The following is a 13,738-nucleotide window of genomic DNA, read 5'->3' as shown; positions in this document are numbered from 1 at the left end:
TCATCCAGTGAGCGACCTCCCATCACAAACAGCACCTCTTGCACGTTTGGTTGAGGACTCTGAGAGTTTAGTCTGTCAGAAAGATCTGGTTCCAGGGATGTTTTCTAAAAAAAAAAAAAAGGTAAAGGCTATGAATTATTTGGAAATCTACGGAGATTAGGAAGAGGTCTCGGGAACAAAGCTGGGCGAACTCACTGACCTCTTTATGAATTTTTTCAATGGCCTCCTTGGAGCTGGGGGAGGCCTGCACCACACTGTCCTTCATCAGGGTGTCAGACAGGTAGCTCAGGCTGAGCAGAGACAGATGTGACAAGTTCAGGAGCTCGGGAAGGTGGCACAGTCGGGACTCTCTTTGATGCCCGACCCATTTCAGGATGGCGTCCACGCGTGTGCACTCTGAGCGGATCTGCAGTCCTTCAGCAGACAAGCAGGGAACCAGTCTGTCTTTTTCTAACAGCAGAAACTCCTCGCCTCGTTGCACGGCCTCAAAGTTTTCTAGAAGGAAGGCCCACGCTTTGGCCACCACTTCGGGGCAGCCATGGATCTCACCAAATTCCAGAATTCCCAGGCAGTTGGTCGCGTCGATCTGGTGCTGCAGGTACCGGCTGCAAACGGCTCGCACTGTCTGGAACTGCAGCTGGCTGGAGGTGCGGATCAGGCCCTCCACATTGCTCTGGTTGATCGTCAGCTTGCCTGTGTAGGCAAAGTCAAGTAAGCAGCCGAGTATGTCGGGATCGACATCATGAAGCTCCACACGTGCGGATACGCTCTCCACAAAGTCCCCTGAGAACATGGAGTGGAAGTACGGGCTGCAGAGGGCCAGAACCCCTCGGTGACAAGGGAAATCCCTGCCGCCTGCACTCAGTGTCACATCCACCAGTTTGGGGTGAGAACAGAGGGAACGCAGGCCTTCCAGTATGCTCTGAGGATGAGAGGGCAGGCAGAAGTCCAGGTCATCCACATTACGCACCATGATCGGCTTCAGTCCTGAGAGACAGCAGGGCCCTAAAACCCGAAGGTTAGCACGCCTAAAGAAACACCAGAAAGAAGACTCCTTTAACACCATCTGTGCATTTTTACTGCTCAAAACAGCATTTTAAAACACAAAACCCAGAAACACTTCTTACATTCGTGTTATAATGAAAGGTTTCAGAAAGAATGGTTATATCTGTGTCTGTACATTTACACCAGCCTTTATAAAATGATCTCGACACGACGTGTTCAAAGTAGCGCTGTTTTCACAAGGGCTGCAAACGCCTTCAAGACACGGTGGTTGTATTTTCTTAGAGAAACAACCAAGTCTGCTGTCAACAAATATAAAGAAGTACAAAAGATTAAAAAAAAACTTACCAACAAGGGACGGAATAAAAATTACATTTGATCTCTCAAACCAAACAGGAAGACGTGTTTCCTTCAGCCCAGCTCGACGTGGAGCAGGCACCATGGCATGCAGCTTTTGCCAAGTCACCGGGGGGACGGCCTGTCGTCGTTCGGGGTGTTATTTTTAGGACCAGCAGTGACGCTGTGCTCAGATTCCTAACGAGAAGTTTGGGAGCCACAGCTGTTGTCCCAGGCTACATGTGTTCGGATTGTTTAAGGAGTCCTGGAAGGAAGCAGCGTCAAAAACGTCTCAAGAGGGTAATAATTCTGTTATTATTGAAAAAGGGTTAGTCAGTGGTAGATGAAGCAGGCATTCATTTATTTATTGAAAACATGTAAAAATGTGACATCAAAGAAAAGTAGAATTTCCTATAAAATGTTTTCCACTGACGGTCAAAACGAAAGAATTTTAGGCCCGATTCTTGATTTTGGGCTCTGTTGGTAACAAAACAAAACTTTGCAACACAAATAACTAAAAAGAGCTTGAAGAATGCTGATACAACAACTGGATATAGTTAAAAATTTGCATATGTTGTCTTTGACTTGAAGCCCGATTTTAAAATGTATCACGATCACTAAAAACATCACAACTCACAACAACACCCAAACGTTTGACGTATGGGGACGTTTACATTTGTAAGCAAATTAAAAAAAAGAGCCGTATAAATTTTTAAAAATTACGATTCAGATTGGTCAGTAGCAAACGACATCCTGTGACATCACCTGCTACAATTACAAACTCATCACTTACGAAGCTTTTAGGTTTGACACCAAGCAGGGGCGGATTAAGGACTGAAGAACATCCGGGGCTTCAGCCCAAGTAGCCGGGCCTAACGCCGCCCCTGACACCAAGCATCTCCAAATGCAAAGCCTACTAAATATTAAAAAATGTAAAGAAACTACTCAAAATCAAAAATCTCTGCCTCTTTCTCCTTCCAAAAAGCAAAACTGCGATCAATATACTGACATATCTCTTCATTACTGAAACTGGAAATGTCCGTTCCGCCGTAGAGCACCCCCTCGTCCGGCGTAGGGGTCTGAACAATCACCTTGGGCACTTTTCTCACTTCTGGGAGGCTGTGTTTCACCACAGCAGCAACATCTTTGGACTGACTCACAGTGTTCCCAAAGAAGCTGACTTTAATGTCCTCGAATCCATCCGTCCACTCTCTGTTCCCGGCCTCTATGTCCTGTACGACAGCCTTGTGAAACTCCCTCACCGTCTCCCAAGGGAACTTCCCCACCCGATCGAAAACCTCAAAACACAGCAAGTGCCTCATTTTGCGTTCGTCTACGGGCAAATCGAGCTCCAGGATGTGGAAGTAGCCCAGCATGAAGAGATCCAGGGTCAGGCTGTCGTATTCCACGGGGACCCCATCCAGACGAGGGAGGAACTGCTCTGGGGAGAAGAGGGCCTTTTGCCGGTGGAGCCTGAGGAGGACAGCGTGTGATTAGTGAGGGTTCAGCAATATCACTCCGCGACTGAATATTGTTTTATTATGTCGTAAATGGTAAATGGTCTGTATTCCTATAGCGCCTTCTCAGGGTTCTACAACCCCCCCAAGACGCTTCACAGCACAATCAGTCATTCACCCATTCACACTCTGGTGGGGATGAGCTGGGATGAAGCCACAGCTGCCCTGGGGCGCACTGACAGAGGTGAGGCTGCCCGACACTGGCACTATCAGTCTCTCCAACCACCACCAGCAGGCAAGGTGGGTTAAGTGTCTTGCCCAAGGACACAACAGCAGCAGTCTCTGGTGAGAACCCAGATCAAACCTGCAACCTTCTGATTACTGGACAACCCGCTCTACCTCCTGAGCTGTCCCAGCTTAGGCTGTAATCGGCCTAAGACCTCTTTAGACACGTAGACAAACCACTGGGTGGATGTTTATCAACTCTCAGAAGGTACTGATTAACTTTAGGACTCAGTCCAACTCAAAAAGGTCAGCGCGGCTATTCTTTACTCAACACAAAAATGGCCGTAAAGCTCAGTTTATATTTCTCCATCTGCGGCGGTACGGAGGCACGCCATGCTGTCATCCACTGACACAAGGGCTCTGCAGCAGGCCTGCAGAGAGTGACAGAGACATGCTCATCAACTGTGAGTCAAATGCCACAGCGATCGCTGGCCTGTGATTGGTCAGCACACCACTTCTTTTAAATCTTTCTACAGCACCGTTGCCCCCCTCCCCCTCCCCAAAAAATTAACTATATCTAGATATCGAGCAGCAAACACGACCAAAAAACATCTCGCAGAAGAAGTTCGATGGTGTGAAGTGTCTGCATCTTTCACTGAAGGAGAACGATGCAGACTTTTAGCTCATGGAAGGAAGTTCTGGGAAACGGGTTTGGAGGAGGCGACTGCATGAAGAGGTGGAGGAGAATGAGGGAGAAATTTGTCTTAAGCCGGGTGTACACTGTGCGACTTCTTCACTCGCAGCGTTCAGCTTCAGCTCAAACTGTACGACTTCCTCGCAGGGCAGATCTCACGAGTCATGTGCTCACACTGTACGACCCAGTTCTCGCATGCGACCTGACTGCTCACGCTGTACGTCTGGTAGCAACACGTCGCCCTAAAAATATGCTAAAAATAGCAGTTTTTACTCAACACGTCAGACTTTTTTGTTTTGCCTGTTGTCCTTCGGGAGCGCTGCAGGAGGACACACAGGGATTTATGGGGGTTGGATGAGGAAAACGAAATAAAGAAAGTAAATCTGTGTTTAGTGATCAGTTTAATTTGACACGAACACGACAAACACGCTTTCTTGACAATCTTTGTGAGTAAAAAAACGTGTTGAAATAAAAACGAACAGCGTGTGTTATTAGGGAAATAGCGGGCGAGCGGTGTTGATGCAGGATTGCGCATGCACCGTGAGCGGTTCTGGTAGTTTTTGGGTCGCAGCTGCTCGCAGCGCCGCTTCAACAGTGCGATACCCTCACGAGGGACGAGCAAAATTTCAAACACGCCAGAAGTCCGTGCGAGCTCACGATTGCTGATCGGCAGCTGGTCACGTGGTGTTAATCGCCTCTCGTAACCCCCTGTACACTACACGACCGCTCGGCGCAAAACTCGCCCTGATCTCATGGATTCTCGCACGAGTGGAAATTCGGCTCAAAAAAGTGAAAAAGTCGTACGCCCGGCTTTAGTTGAAAAGTCACTGACAAACACACACACACACACACTACAGGTTCACAATAGTATACACACAATAGAGAATCAGCAGTGTGACCGCAATGGTGACAAAACCTCCCCAGGAATGTGTTTGGCCTTCCATTGTCCAGGTGGGGAATTGCTTTGCATCCCCACCCGAGCTGACAGAGACGTGTGAACTGGCCCTCACTCAGCAGATTTACAGCTACAGAGCTGCAGTTTGATACGCTGGTAGCTGGGAGTCATTCACAGCACACACTCTGAGTCCTGATGGATTACATGAGAGTTTGGAATATTGTGGGAAATCTTTAACAGACTGGACCAAAGCCGGTTGAATCTGTCGTTCCCCAACATGAAATGATGAGATACTGAACAAACATTTGAAATATTTTGTCAGCACTAAACTGTTAAAAAGTTGAGAGCTCTGTTTAGCATTTACATTCTGTCGCTACTAGGGGTTGCATGACTTAATTGTCTTTAAAGTCGACAGTCAAGTAATGAAAATCGAGTCGACTTCGACTAGTCGTTGATGACGTCATACACCTGATGCGGCACGGGGGTCGGTAGGTTCGCTGGAGTTTTTGACAATTAAAATTGCGCCCACATTTTCAAAGTTAAACACATTTCTTTTAACAACGGTAGTTTCTGCTTCAACCCTCTCCCCCCTCCCCCTGCTTCAGGCCTCTCCCCCTGCTTCAGGCCTCTCCCCCCTCCCCCTGCTTCAGGCCTCTCCCCCCTCCCCTTGCGCAGCGGCCGCAAACTCACTGATGCGCCTGCAGCCTCTCGGAGTTCCTGCTGCTCTAAACATTAAAATAATTATTTCATTTTCTGTTCCTCACTTCTGATTACCTTCAGTGGTGTCTGTTTGTTGCAACCAGCAGGTACAAAAACTAACTTGTTTTTATTTGACTATTTTTCTGTCCTGCCTGTTTATTATCTTCCTGCATCTCCTCTCAGTCCTAAAGAGAAACTGCGACCTGGCTTCATATATATTCACCTCATGAGTTACCTTTGAACTGCAGTTCTAAAAGATCTACCGACCGCTAAAACAGCGGAGTGCTCGCCGCTCGCCGGCCGACTACAACGGGACCGTTTTTGCTGCGGAGTTCGTGCCGGAGCGGAGCGGAGATAGTGGAATTTTGGGGGTGCGTCACCAGCGGACAAAACAGGTGATGCGCCTCGCTCCGCAGCAGCGAAACGCATCAGGCACAAATAACAGACAGAAAGGAAATGAGCCGACATGAACGATCGCGTGTTTATTTTGTTTTTGAGGTGGTGACACCTGATTTGGCGGTGACGCAGATGGAGCGCGTCAACGATCAGAGCTTTGCATGCGCAAACTGGTTAAGATTAGGATGGGGGTGAGGGGAAGGTAAAATTGCAAGAGGGAAAAGGTCACAGTTTGGTTAAATGTCCGTTTTACCGCCGGTGTCAGTACCGACGGTCTGGCACAGCGCGTTGTCTCCGCCTCCCGACGCAGGGGCTCATCACCTGCTGGAGGACTGCATCTTGTCAGTCATTATCACGTGACAGCGACTAGTCGATGACAGGCATAAAAAGTCACTACAGAGCCGTGAAGTCGACTAGTCGACTAGTTCATACAACCCCTAGTCAGTAGTTATATCTGTATCTCCCTAACTCTTCAAATGCACCGTAACCGCAGAATTCCCAATTAAGCCACTTTTTTTAATGGTATTTTTTTTGTCATCAAACATTAAGATAAGGCTGAAATTTATGCCCATCGGTTTGCAGTCGCTTTGAGGCTGTTTCGAAATGTCTCCCCGTAATCGCACGATCCCAGGTTTTTCACGACTGCGGCCTGTTTTCTACCCATCAGTTAGCGACAACAGCCCCGCTATAATTTGATCACACCACCCCTCCCTCTAGTTAATGAACCACAATACATCTGCACATGTGCAACTCATTCCCACTGGTGCCAACTACTGTGTTATTTACGTGTGTCTGACACACACTGAACAACACGACCTCACACGTCAGTCGCTACGACTGGCTGTCAGTGAAAGAATCAGAAAAACCAGCTAGAACACAGAATCGTCGGTAATATTCAACAAAAGGTGGTCACGCAAAAGTGATTCCAATTAGTGTTGAAACTCTTTATGTTTATACATGGACGTAATTTTGGGGGGGGGATGGGGGGACATGTCCCCCCCACTTTTTCCAAAATCAAGTTTTGACTCCTGCACTTTTTACCATCCAAAAACAATAGTACGCTATATTAAATTGACACTGGTTGAGCTCTAAGACAAAGCGGAAAACAGCTGTTTGTGTTGAAAACTGTTTCCCATTAGAGCATACTTTAAAGACCCCCCCCCCCCGTGTCCCCCCCACTTTTAAAGTGAAAATTACATCCATGTGTTTATATACAGAATACTGTGCAGTGTGCTCTTTTTCTGTTGGTTTAAGTCACTGAATAAAGTGAATATTTGAGCAAAAACAAAGGAACACCACTCCGTGGATGGCCACCTCAGTGAAACTGTTTCTGTCGCAGAAGGACGAAGCGAAAATCGCCCCTCCTCACCTGCGTATTTGTCTGGAAGGAACGCTGGAGATCATCTTCCTCCAGTTCCCCAGCATCTTGTTGACGGCACTCCTTTGCTTGAAGAAATGTCCGAGAGCACTGCTCATCATGTCTGGCTGGGAACTCGGTGACGGGTCCTTACCAGCAGAGCCCGACTTGTCCACAGTTCCAGGGTTTCCTTCGTTCACCTTCCTCTCCGCATCGTCACTACTCTTCAGCGTGATTGAGTAGGCCGATTTCTTCCAGTGGCCTAAAAACAGAACTACTATACGCTCTTTCCTGAGGCTGATGGTTTCCTGAACGTCTGCACCATTTTCATCATTGTCAATGCCAGAATCGCCGTTCTGGTCCATTTCGGGGGGTGGCTTCAACCCTTTAGGTTGTTTGTCTGCTTTTGCCTCCCCGGGCTGCATGGAGGAACTGAACAAGACAGCCTCTTGTGGGTGGTTGGACGGAGACGAGTTCTGCATCTCGAAATTAAACTTCAAAGTCCTCACAGACACCCCGAATTGATGGATTTCATCCTCGATGGTCTCCCTGCGTATCCTGGTGGAGAACTGTCGGTCTGGAGCCTGAGAAAACACGGTGATGAGTTCAGTGTTGGGCATCTTGCAGTAGGGGTGGTCTGTCAGGTTGGTCATGAGCAGAGACATGCTCTTCACGATGCCTGAGATCCGGCCACACCAAACGGGCAGAGGAACCTGACTCTTGAAGTTTCTGAACTGCGTGTTGACTGTGATGTTGACTATGGGGGCTGGGAGGATGTGCCTGAGCTCCTCAGCAAGACGAGCCAGCTCCAGCTCATAACCGGCAGAGTTCCTCTGCATGGACACGTTGGCAATCTGCTGTTCCAGATAGATGAGGTCGTCCTCGGTCAGCAGCTCACCAGAGGGCCCCAGGATGGCATTGTGGGCTTGGGAGTACCTCCAGCTGACTTTGGCATATCTGTTCCCATTTTCCTGTGAAAGAAGAGGCAAACGGAGGGAGGGTAATGATGCGGGATGTCACAGCAGCGGCCGTCAAACTTTTTAAATGATGTTGGCACACGAGGAAGAAAGTAATGACACAGTAAAACTGAGGCTCAGCTCTCATCCAAACCTCAAAAATATGACTCTACATTAAACGTGTTGTGTGTGAACGACTTGTTAGGAGCAATTAAAAAGAAATGGAGGCTTACGATTTTTAGTGTTGCAAATTTACAACTGATTTAAAGTCTCGCCCCAGCTTTATTTATTTCCATTTTAACTGGTTCAGTGACTGTTTGGTTAGAGGATTTTACAGAATATTGATCAACAACTATTCAGCAACCTATACTGACTATTTTCTTTTTAACCAATTTCAGGAAAGCTTTCTGTGACATTATCTAAAAGCGTGCCAAGCTTTAACAGATGATTTGAACACAGAAGAAGAAAAACTCGTGCAGTTTGACTACTACAAAAAAACTTTTAGCTGCTGAGAAAACCTTCAAGCTCTACTGACACGGCTTAAACACATAGAAAGTCACACTTGGGGTGCTGCTGAAAACCAGATGTGAAATGGAAAAACATAATCTTAGAAAAAATGCTTCTGTACTTCTGATGATTTATAAAATTTTAAACACAGAACACACAAAACATTGACATTACCCTTCTCCTCTGGTCCTCCTCATCCAGCAGTCGTGCCTGCAGCTGCCTCACCATGACCTGCCTCTTCCACTCTGCTATAGGGTGACCTCGCTCATCATGAGTGGGTACCAGATAGTCAATGTCTGACAGGTTGGCCTCCTCAGTGGGCAGGACCACCATCTTATTCTAGAAAAAGAAATACAAAAATGTCAGCACTTTATCTGAATAAAGGATGAAAACTCTGGTAAGACGTAGAAAGCAAAAGTCTCCAACCAACCCGATTTATTTATTTTTCTTTTCAAATTATTTAACGGATCAGTAGAATGCTGTTTATTTACAACCAAGCACTGTTCTTTGAGCCTCTATATAGCATGTGACACGTTGTTGGGGCTCACAATGAACCTGGAGCTTTGACAAATTAATATTAAATAACTAGCATGCAGTGGCGGAGCTTGATATGTGCAACATGTGCGGCCGAACAGGGCGGCAGTCTGCAGGGGGCGGCATTTAATTTCCTTTATTTTTTTTTCTAAAAATTTTTTTTTAGCATCAACCAATACATAAACAAAACATAGAAATCACATGTTCTTAATAATAATAGTGATGATAATAATATTTCTGTAATAAAAGCACAACAAAGTGTAACCCATATCAACTACTCCCTGTCACATGACCCACGTCAGCTGATGTGAGGTCCCTCTCCTGATTGGCTCCTTCCAAGTCGTGGCAACCATGAAAGCTGCTCCTGCCGTAAGCTTGTTGCTTGTAGAACGGCGTTGGAAAACAAAGCGTTTTTTTTCCCCTCAATTCATTTATACTCTCATTTTACCTCAGCGGTAAGTGTTCTTAACATCTACCAATAACACCCTTTTACTTGTCAGTGACCAGTCGATGGTTTTTGCTATAAAAAATGACCTTGTTCGGCGGATTTCCCACCGCGAGCAGAACTCCGGTTCAAAAATGCTGTTTTTGAAACACTTTTATTTACTTAAGCACTTTAATGGGCTTAACTTGAAACCAAGAGCAATCGAATGCTTATTGTTATGTGTTGCCTTGAATTCGGCTATGCTGTCTGTCAGACAGTTGTTTTCCTTTATTGTTGTTTTTATATTTGTTTGTAGCAAACGCTACTGGAATGCATAGATTGAGCTACGTAGCCAAGATGATTAATAATTGACCTGTTGTACATTCGTGATATGTTTACAGGTAAACTGAATAGAACTTGATGTGCTAATGAACGTTTCTCTGGCCTACAGGTCAGGTTTTTTCCCCCATGTTGAACTGATCTTCTTCATATTGAAGTGGCGAGCTGGTAGGACCATTCTTTCTTTTTGGAATCGGGAAATTAGCTATTATTTACCCCATGAAAAACGGAGCGGCAGCGGGCCGCTGGAGGTGCCCTGCTAGTATGATCCCGTTTAAACTGTAAACTGCCATAAAATAAAAACTATAATAGCTAGAGCGGTCTTTTTTTAGCTGAAAGTTGAGACTCTCGCCTTTCAGCACATCTGTACTGTACAAGTCGATGATGCCATCGTGTTGCGTTAAGTGTGTCTATTTCAGTAGAACTTTGACAAGTGGTGAGAAGGTGGCCAGGAGCTGGATGTTGTATTCAGTTAGCAAACATTGTTACATATACACTCCACGCAATTTGAAACAAAGTTGTAGGTGTAATGTTTTTTCGTGTGTGCGTGGGTGGGTGGATGGGTGGGGTGGGGGTGGGGGGTGGGTCACAGGGGGATCTCGCACAGGGCGCCATTTAGGCCAGCTCTGCCTCTGCTAGCATGGCCGGTTTACCCCAATAGCTCCACCATGCTCTAATGCCGCGCACGAATGTGGAAGAGCATCAGACAATGTGTCAAATATCAGGACCACAATCTGTAATCTATATGTTCCCAGCTGAAGCTAGAATAAACTGCCATCAGACACCTCTCCAACCAAGATGGGATATGGGGAGGTCGCTGGGTGCTCCCCCCCCCAGCTTAAGTACGGTTTTAGTACGGATTCTACGCCATGTTTGATAAATGAGACCCCAGGTCCTGAAGCAGCAAACAGCCCCAGACCATCACACCACCACCACCATGTTACAGTGTTAGCATCATGATGATGAACTCCTACTTTAACAGTTACCAAAACTAGGTCTGCAGATTCTCTAGATGTTGTTCCGGGTTCTTTTGAGGTTGAATTTGTCCTTGGATAGAAATTCAAGGACTTCTTCTCTTGCTTTTGAGATGGTTTAGCCCATTGTATGTTGTCAGGTGAATGTCATCAAGGAAATGAAGGAGACCTGAGATTTGTGCACAGTGTTGAATAAAGAATGGGAAGAAAGCGTGAACTCACTGCTTGTCCAGTAAAGACTCCCGACATCCCTGAATCACTCAGAGATTTGATGGACTTCAGGTCACCAAGCAGCTTTCTCTCAGCCAGAAGGTTTGTACCACAAAACACAGTTTTTTCAGCAGACACCGCTGTCTCACTCTCAGATGACTTGGACTGATTAAAAACTTTAATAACTGCAATTAAAAAGTCAACGTTTCAGTTTAGATGGACACCACTGACCGTGACAGTTTTAATAAAGGAGATAAACTGCAGAGTTTCTCTCACCAGATGCTGCCAATTGAATCTGCTCTATCCTGCCCACCGCAGTTCTCCCAGACTGGGTAGATGATGAAGCAGAGGGTGGAGGAAGTGCAGGAGGGGGCTGGGGGTATCTGGCCTGTGGCGGCTCCTCACATTCAGGTTGCTTATTTGAACGAAAGGTGCAACAACGAGGTTCCTTTAAATCAGCATCGATATCAAGATAAAACATATTTGGATCAAAACTGGGTTTTCACCTTTAAACTGTCCATGTGTGAGTCCCTGCAGCCCCTACTCAGGCTCCCGTAGTAGTCCTCTTTGCTGCGTCGCACCGACAGTGCTGGCTTCACCTCCTCCTCCTCCTCCTCCACTGGAGTGATGACTCTGATGGATTTATCTGCACTCAATGTCTGCAAACATCAAGTGCGCCTTGAAGGTCGGTCAGCAAACATCTCGGAAAGCAACAAAAATGCAGGTTTTCAGAAGTGCCGTTAGAAAAAACTAAAGAAAAGGATTGACTGCTGTTCATCTCTCTGGCCACGTTCCAACGGGTTAGGCACGTCTTTAGAGACGATGCTGACCCACAGTTGCTTTATTCATATCTCGTCATAATTGTTCTTCTCAATTTCACCAAGACCTCAGATCATTTGAAGCCCTTGTTACTTTACACTGATCTTTAGGACGTTATCATTTTGGTATCTGGCGGTTGTATGACAGGAACCACTCAGAGACTCTGTGCTGTTCTGTGATCTTAGTCATTTCGTTCCCAGGAGCCAGACTTTACTCTCAAGTCTCTCTTTGATCTGACTCCTCTTATGTGTTTGCAAATCATGTTCTGCGTTCTAGGGCTGCCCTTCAAATGTCGCTCCCTAGAACCAGAACAGAGTTCTTCTCAGAATAACCCTAAGATTACAAACATGACCACTTCACCTTAACACTTCAGTCATTAACACGTTGTCTGAACAAATGTAGCTGCTTTACTCACTGAATCTTCCTTGCTTGTTTTAAAAATAGTATAACTGTTTTTTGTTTGTTTGCTTGTCAGTGTGCTTTTGTTGTAACGTGATTAAATGTCCTTTCTCTGTATTGTCCGTGTGTTAATGAAGAAACAGGAACCTAACGTAGCACCAAAGTGACTCATTAAGAGCTCAGAGGATGATTAGAAGCATGAAGCATCTCTCAGGTTTCGGCTCTAAATGTATTTTCATTTTTCATTAAAGATAAGATTTTAGAAACCGTTTATCGGACACGGTTATAGTTTCACAGTCCTGAAACTTTTCTTCCACTTGTCTAAAGTCTTGTTTTTTTTAAAATAAATATAAGTTTTTACCTACTTGAAAATCACATTCTTGTTGCTAAATTATCATCTTTTTAATGCTGCAACTGAAGAGATCGTAACACATGAAATAGTGACTGGCTGGTTGTAACTACGTGTTTGAAGTTTCAGTTTTAAACCGGTTCTTGTGTAAGATTTCTGCGTTTATGGTAATTATGTAGGTATTTATACAGCACCTTCTAGATTCCTACAACCCCTCAAAGTGCTTTAGGGCGGCAGTAGCTCAACAGGTTGAGCGGGTTGTCCAGTAATCGGAAGGTTGCAGGTTAGATCCCGGCTCCGGACAGAGAATTCTGCTGTTGTGTCCTTGGGCAAGACACTTAACCCACGTTGCCTGCCGGTGGTGGTCGGAGGGACCGGTGGCGCCAGGGCAGCTGTGGCTTCATCGTAGCTCATCCCCACCAGTGTGTGAATGTGTGTGTGAATGGATGAATGATACACTGTAGTGTAAAGCGCTTTGGAGTCCTTACTCTGAGAGGCGCTATACAAGTGCGGGTCATTTATCATTTACAACATAACCAGATGATAGTGATGATCTAAAATGTAGCAGAGCTTCCCTGGGAAGCACCACCAGTCCCTCAGGCCACCACCAACAGGCAAGGCGGGTGAAGTGTCTTGCCCAAGGACACAATGAATGCAAGAGGGAACCTGCAACCCTCCAGTAACGGGGCGGGCACTTAACTCCATGGTGTCTTCCTTGAGTTCAAGAGCGTTTTTATATCTTAATGGTTCACAAGTCAAATAAAACTGACAGCTACTGCATGTTAACAAGTGTAAAACAGCTACAACACCAAAGAAAAACAATGAAAAACCACCAGAAAGACTTCAGAAATATCAACCAGGCCCCCTTTGGAGAATGAAGAGTTTCTGGTTATTTCTCTCAGGGAACATTTTTTTTTCTTTTTAGACCAAATTAAATAGAAAATGTGTGTTGGGTCAAATATAGAAGGATGGTTTTCTAATGCCCATTAAAAATAAGATAAACCCTTTAATCAAAGCAAGAAGAAAATAAATTGTAGAAACTGACCCCCCCCCCCCCACACACACACACACACACACACACACAGTAGAAGTGCTAGAGATAGCAAGGGAGCTTAAATAAGAGGCAGCGCTTCACACCGGGAAGGATCCAGGAAGTATGGAAACAT

The 13,738-nt window shown here is 45.8% G+C and overlaps 2 protein-coding genes across 4 annotated transcripts in view; both read right to left on the bottom strand.

Annotated features, from left to right (window-relative positions):
• klhl30 (kelch-like family member 30) overlaps nucleotides 1-1,486 on the bottom strand; it is a 5,686-nt gene extending 4,200 nt beyond the window's left edge. Inside the window, exons 1-3 of the mRNA XM_015962355.3 lie at nucleotides 1,351-1,486; nucleotides 200-1,028; nucleotides 1-104 (exon numbers count right to left, since the gene is read on the bottom strand). The exon at nucleotides 1-104 is cut by the window's left edge and continues 98 nt beyond it. Of these exons, the coding sequence (XP_015817841.1) occupies nucleotides 1-104; nucleotides 200-973 (878 nt within the window). The 5' untranslated portion in view covers nucleotides 974-1,028; nucleotides 1,351-1,486. The remainder of the gene's footprint in view (nucleotides 105-199; nucleotides 1,029-1,350) is intronic.
• A 694-nt stretch (nucleotides 1,487-2,180) lies between these two features.
• espnla (espin like a) overlaps nucleotides 2,181-13,738 on the bottom strand; it is a 38,839-nt gene continuing 27,281 nt past the window's right edge. For all 3 annotated transcript variants that reach the window (XM_070545885.1, XM_070545884.1, XM_070545886.1), the window contains 6 exons: nucleotides 11,512-11,664; nucleotides 11,282-11,420; nucleotides 11,018-11,190; nucleotides 8,699-8,863; nucleotides 7,074-8,032; nucleotides 2,181-2,811 (listed from right to left, as the gene is read on the bottom strand). In XM_070545885.1, coding sequence (XP_070401986.1) covers nucleotides 2,280-2,811; nucleotides 7,074-8,032; nucleotides 8,699-8,863; nucleotides 11,018-11,190; nucleotides 11,282-11,420; nucleotides 11,512-11,664 — 2,121 coding nt within the window. In that variant the 3' untranslated portion in view covers nucleotides 2,181-2,279. The remainder of the gene's footprint in view (nucleotides 2,812-7,073; nucleotides 8,033-8,698; nucleotides 8,864-11,017; nucleotides 11,191-11,281; nucleotides 11,421-11,511; nucleotides 11,665-13,738) is intronic.

This window comes from Nothobranchius furzeri, chromosome 16 (assembly GCF_043380555.1).
Source record: "Nothobranchius furzeri strain GRZ-AD chromosome 16, NfurGRZ-RIMD1, whole genome shotgun sequence".
NCBI classification, from domain to species: domain Eukaryota; kingdom Metazoa; phylum Chordata; class Actinopteri; order Cyprinodontiformes; family Nothobranchiidae; genus Nothobranchius; species Nothobranchius furzeri.
The sequence above is the reverse complement of the archived record's forward strand: the minus strand, read 5'-3'. Positions and strand labels throughout refer to the sequence as shown.